Below are 6,325 nucleotides of genomic sequence, written 5' to 3'. Positions count from 1 at the left end.
TCAAAACTCTCAAAATGAATTTAACAATTTTTTAACTAAAATCCCAAAAAATTATAATTTTTTATTAATTTCTAATATTCTTATGAGTATACCTGAAAAAATGTAGAAAAGAAAATAACTAAACTGCTAGTCAAGCCAAAAATTGGTTAAAAAAGAGTTACTTCTGATGACAAAAATATATTTTATTTTTAGAAGGATCAAATTAATAAAAAAAATGAGGATAAAATTAATACTTTTGACATTAAAGAAACTCAAACATATTTTACTCTTGAATTAACATAGAATACAAAAGGTGTGATTCCCACTAAAAGTAATACAAAATTTATTTTCAATATAATTTTTATTTTCCCTTATATGTGTGTTTAGTAGAAATGAGAGAAATAATGTTAAAAATAAATTTTATGATTTTTTATAATATTCACACTTTTTACATTTTACTTTAATTCAAATATTTATGAGTGCTCGCAGGTTGGTTCAAACTAGTTTTTATCAAATTTAGGATTTAACCAAATCAAATTTAACTGATTTGATTTGGTTTGATTTTCATAATTTTTTTAAAACTCAACCCATTCATGAATGATTTGGTTCGATTCATATCAATGGGTTATTCATTTAAGTTTTTTTCTTATAACTACTATTTTATATCATGATTAAGTAAAATATATAATATAATTAACACAATATTATCAAATGTCTCAAAGTAGTTAAATTGATTCATTTAATACCATCAACATAATATTTAAAAATAGATTAATATAAATTAAAACAAAATATTTTGCAATGAGATGTATTGTAATCGTCGTCTGAATCACAAATATTTTCTATAAGTTAATCTCTTACAGTAAACTTTACTACAATCAGATTTGCTACAACTATACGTTAAAAAATTTTAGTACTAATAGTGTCAATGCCCATAAATTAACACTACTATATATGCCCACAAATATTTTTATTTTATTTTCATTTTCATAAATCTAAACCCATAAATTAACTCGTATATATGCCCACAAATATTTTTATTTTATTTTCATCTTTTCTATTTTCTTCCTCCAAATCAAACACATCCTATAACAAAACCATGGGAAGCATGGAAAATTAACTGAAAATAGTGGGTTGAAAATGAAAATATGGATAAATTGACATTTGCATCACTACATTTAGAGAAATGGGTGGTATCCTCATTGAGCACACAGAAAGCAAAGTGTCTCTCTAACCTCTGCAAAAGTCCAAGGTCAGTCTTTCCATTAAACCCTAATTTCCCAATCCCCTTTTCCTCCTTCTTCCACAACACACTTCGCTTCAATCTCTGTGGTGGGTTAGATCATCGTTTTTCTGCAAAAAATTTGTTCTCCGATTCAAAAATTTAAACTTTTGCGATGTTAGTCTGTGGTAGTGCACTAGTGCGCTTTGTTTCTTGGGTTAATCGATGCGATCGTGAGAGATAAAATTAGGGGATGGTTGGAATTTTGGGTGCGATACTCAGTTTAATTTCTTCGAAGAAAGAAATTATCGAGCTTCGATTTAGGGTAAATAAAACAATAATGTGAACATGTTCTGATGGGTTTGTTTGTTTTAGATGGATGATACTACTCAAACTCCTAAAGTGGTTAGACCTGAGAGATTTTGTTTTGTTTTGTTTTATTTTGTGGTTGAAATGAAAATATAATTACTGGATTCTGAAACTTTTTTTTTATTTGTTGTTCAATGAAAATACTTAGATGTGCTTACAAGTTTCATTTGATGTATGCAGGTTGCACGGTTTTAACTGCTTAGGCTTTTGTCTTCAAAATTAAAACTGTGCAACTTTGGTTGCAGAGTCATAAGTGTTAAGTTGTGTATGCATGAAAGTGGGCTTGAGTTAATTGTGCCTCTTGTATGATGGAATCCCTTTGGAAACTGTTGTACTTGCTAGAGCCTGCGCCTGTCACACTTATCATTACAGCTGTGGCTGTGACATTTGGCGCAGCATTTCGAGCTCTAAACTATGGGAAAGAAATGGAGCATAATCGTGACTTATGTGAAGCATCGATTACATTGGATAGGTCACAGGCATTGATGATCCCGGTGATGAGCTCTTTTAGCTTGCTTTTGATGTTCTACTTGTTCTCATCTGTCTCGCAGCTTCTCACTGCATTCACTGCTGTTGCTTCCGCATCCTCTCTTTTCTTCTGCTTGTCTCCTTATGTTGCCTATTTGAAGGCACAGTTTGGTTTAGCGGATCCATTTGTTTCACGCTGTTGCTCGAAATCTTTTACACGACTCCAAGCAATACTATTGTTAGTGTGCTCTTTCACTGTGGCTGCTTGGCTTGTTTCTGGTCATTGGATACTGAACAATTTGTTAGGCATATCTATATGCATCGCGTTTGTAAGCCATGTGCGTCTTCCAAACATCAAAATTTGCGCTATGCTCCTTGTTTGTCTATTCGTGTATGACATTTTTTGGGTTTTCTTCTCTGAAAGATTTTTTGGTGCAAATGTCATGGTATCAGTGGCAACACAGCAAGCATCAAATCCTGTGCACACCGTTGCCAATAGTATCGGTCTTCCTGGGTTGCAACTGATAACTAAGAAATTAGAGCTGCCTGTAAAGATTGTTTTTCCAAGAAATTTGTTGGGTGGTGTTGTTCCTGGAGAGAATGCGGCAGACTTCATGATGCTTGGTTTAGGAGACATGGTATGACATTCTTACTGTCTAAGATCTCTTACTGTATGAGAACATGTCCTTAACTGTTTCCAAGTTTTAGATTGTCTTTTCATTTGGTTACTTTCATATGAAGTAGTATGTTGTGTTGGATTTACTTTGTAAAATCATTGGAACTATCGAAGACTGCATGTTACTTGATTTAAATTGATTTTGGCTGTGTGAAATGCTGTGCATTTCTTTCTTTTGTTCTCCTGCTGGATCATGCCTTGCTATGTTTGATGTAGGTTGGATTGACATTTATTATGTTTATGATTTTGAATACCTCATGGAAATTTTATGCAAGAGCAATAAAAAAGAAAGATATAGCCCTTGTTCACTGTACTCTAGTTGTCACTTTTCGATGCTGTAACCTCCCTCCTCTCCCCTCCCCTTTTCTTCCATTTCCCTGCATCAACTATATTTGATTGAATTTTGAACGGGTTCTTGTGCTGCATGGTGATTTGATTTGAATGAAAGCTATGCAGTAGTTATATTGGATATAATATGATCAATGCTTTTTGTGTGCTCCATCAATTACTGTGTTTATAATATCATTACATGTGCTATATAAAATAAAATATCATTACAATTCTGTGTCAACCTAAGCTTGCCAAGATTTTAATAAATTTTTAAAATTCTGATTCTTCAAAATTTATGTGTTTGTTGCTTTATAATATTTGCTCATCTTTTGAAGGCTATCCCAGGCATGCTACTGGCTTTAGTCCTCTGCTTTGATTATCGCAAGAGCAGGGATACAGTAAATCTCTTAGAATTACATTCCTCAAAGGGGCACAAATACATATGGTATGCGCTACCCGGGTATGCCATTGGCCTGGTAACTGCTTTGGCAGCTGGTGTCTTGACCCACTCACCTCAACCTGCACTTCTTTATCTGGTACTAATTTATTTCTATTTCTTCTTGTCATAATACTGGTTTCTTTTATACCTCTACTTTCTTTGACCTTTATTCATCATTTATTCCAGAATTTCTGTTCCTATTATCTTATTTTATCAAGGGTTTTTATGTTTGTGTGATCATGAGTCATGAGCAGTGAAAGCATTCAATACACCCTATGAAATGCTTAAGTTACTTAAAATTTAAAAATGCAAGTATAAGATGACTTTTGTGTTTTTGATATAATAATTAATACATGCTTTCTTTTCTGATACAAACATTCTATTTTTGACTTCTTATCATGTGCTCATGGGTACACAATAGAAAATCCCTTTATTTATATATTGGGAAACTATGGTTTGCATAGCAGATAAAAGAAAGTAGTCACAGTGATTGCTTAATATAAATGATTTTAACTTTGTTATTTCTCTTTCTAGTCTATAAGTATGGTATATCAACTTGAAGAATTGCCATCTAGAAATTCAAACTTATGAGTTTGACTTGAGTATATGATTTTACCGGGTTAAACTAAATAGGTCAAAACTGGAGATTGTTCCTCCATCCATTATCTACGTGAAGTGATCATTGTCCGTTGGATGGATCATAAAAGCTTGCTTCTTACTTTTACCCTCCCTTTTGTTACCAGCACTTGTAGCTATGATATTGATAGCCTTTGTGTATAACCCTTTCTCTTGTAAAAGTGGATTTTATGTCCCTGCTAGGTGCACTTAGCAATAAAAAGATACATTTGCCAGGTTTGCATTGGAGCGGTAAACTGAAATTGTTGAACATTTTCTTACAACCAAATTCTGATCTCAGTAGGGAGAGATTCTTGGTTAAGTATGGTGTATATTGAGTTTGCACACTGAGCCATTTGGATCATGCAATTAGTTTGTCATATGTTTTCTAAGATCCAAGTCTGAAATTGTCAGAACTACTTTCACTTACTAATGGCCAGTGCATAAACTACATGGTACATCAAATTCATGTCTATCTGTGTATTTTTCAAAAGTTAACTTGCTTGGCTGAATTTCAAACTATGTGATACCCAATCCATTGTTCTGACTCCCATGATTGTTAATGGTGCATCATTTTTAAGGACTTGCATATTCATCTTATGTAATGAAAATATCCTATATGAATAGTATTTAAACTAACCTGTCTCATTTTGTATTTTCAACTCCCTTGACCATGGCACCGACATTAATATCTCTTGATTGATACAAGGAAATCCTGGGGCTTTGACACACATAAAATGAAAACTAAGCTTACTCCTGGCATAAACTTAAGTTTATATATCAATTAGTGAAAATTTTAAATTACTCTTGTAAACCCTGGTAACTGCTCTGGCAGCTGGTGAAATTTTTAAATTTTATTGGTTTCACTTTATCGATGTTCCTTTTCTTGGTTTATGTAGGTGCCTTCTACTTTGGGACCTGTAGTTGTGATATCTTGGATGAAAAGGGAGCTATTTGAGTTGTGGGAAGGAAACACCCCAAATCTCAATGATAAAGATCGCGAAATAGAAGTTTAGTCTAGGGACTGGTGGTTTATAGCCAAATAGAAAGTTGTAAATTTACTGAGAGTCTTTAATCGTCAGACTCACCAAGAAAATTTACATTAATTGTTCACTTTGCTGTCTTGATGTTTCTATTTATATACCATACATAAATTGGGGGAAAGAAGTTTATAAAAACTCTCCTTCGTGATAAAAAAAAAAGAAAAAAAATTACATTCTTAATGTAGAGACGAACCTTAAAGACACCCAGTGCTTAGGGATAGTGATAATGACCGAAAAATACATTTTCTACTATATAAAGTACAACAATTTGGTACAGCCTTGACTAGAGGGATATGGTGAAGTTGATCAGTAACGAAATTCATTTATATAACGTGCCAGAAAGTATTTGATCGATGAAAGTTATTAAATTACAAGAAATAGTAGCCATGACAAGACAAATGTGACATGGTTTGAGGAATTTCATCAGGAAGTTTGTTTCTCGAGAGATCCAGGCTTTTCAAAATGTGTCATTTTATCAATATCTTTGCCAACAAATTTTGGGGCCAAGTTCAACGATTGCCACTCAGGCTAGAAAAAGAAATGTTACTTAACGAATAAAAAATGTTAGATGTTAGAATTATTTCTTTTAGTATAATTTTTGTCTAACTAATCAAAATATTAATATAAATATTATAAAACTATATTAACAAGTTGATTTTGTTGAGGTGATAATGGCAATACAACAAAAATTTCTTGAAATCATGATATCACAAAACTTATGGATTTACACGCGCTTACGGTGCGATACATAATGAATGAAATCTAATATGATATGGGGTATTATCTAGTGGATGAAATTTATCTAGATTTTGTTACATTTGTGAAGATTACCTCAATGCCACAAAGAGAAAAGAGAAAATTATTTGCACAATGATAAGAATAAGCCACAAAGGATGTAGAACGTGTGTTTGGAGTGCTCCAATCTTAATTCCCAATTATATGTGGTCCATCACATTTCTAGAATATAATTTATGCACATATTATATTGCATAACATGATTGTCAAGTTATATTTGTGAAGATTACCTCAATGCCACAAAGAGAAAATTATTTGCACAATGACAAGAATAAACAACAAAGGATGTAGAACGTGTGTTTGGAGTGCTCCAATCTTAATTCGTAATTATATGTGGTCCATCACATTTCTAGAATATAATTTATGCACATATTATATTGCATAACATG

General features: G+C 32.5%; 1 protein-coding gene across 3 annotated transcripts; it reads left to right on the top strand.

The window, feature by feature from the left end:
* The first annotated feature begins 1,176 nt into the window (after window positions 1-1,176).
* On the top strand, window positions 1,177-5,289 carry LOC100786631 (signal peptide peptidase-like 3-like). 3 transcript variants are annotated; one of them, XM_014762537.3, is made up of 4 exons: window positions 1,177-1,311; window positions 1,751-2,676; window positions 3,380-3,580; window positions 4,998-5,262. In XM_014762537.3, exons 2-4 carry the CDS (start codon window positions 1,876-1,878, stop codon window positions 5,112-5,114), a joined length of 1,119 nt encoding a protein of 372 aa, XP_014618023.1. In that variant the 5' UTR covers window positions 1,177-1,311; window positions 1,751-1,875; the 3' UTR covers window positions 5,115-5,262.
* The last annotated feature ends 1,036 nt before the right edge of the window (window positions 5,290-6,325 follow it).

The sequence above is a fragment of the Glycine max genome, chromosome 10 (assembly GCF_000004515.6).
Source record: "Glycine max cultivar Williams 82 chromosome 10, Glycine_max_v4.0, whole genome shotgun sequence".
Lineage (NCBI taxonomy): Eukaryota > Viridiplantae > Streptophyta > Magnoliopsida > Fabales > Fabaceae > Glycine > Glycine max.
This window is presented reverse-complemented; position numbering and strand designations above follow the sequence as displayed.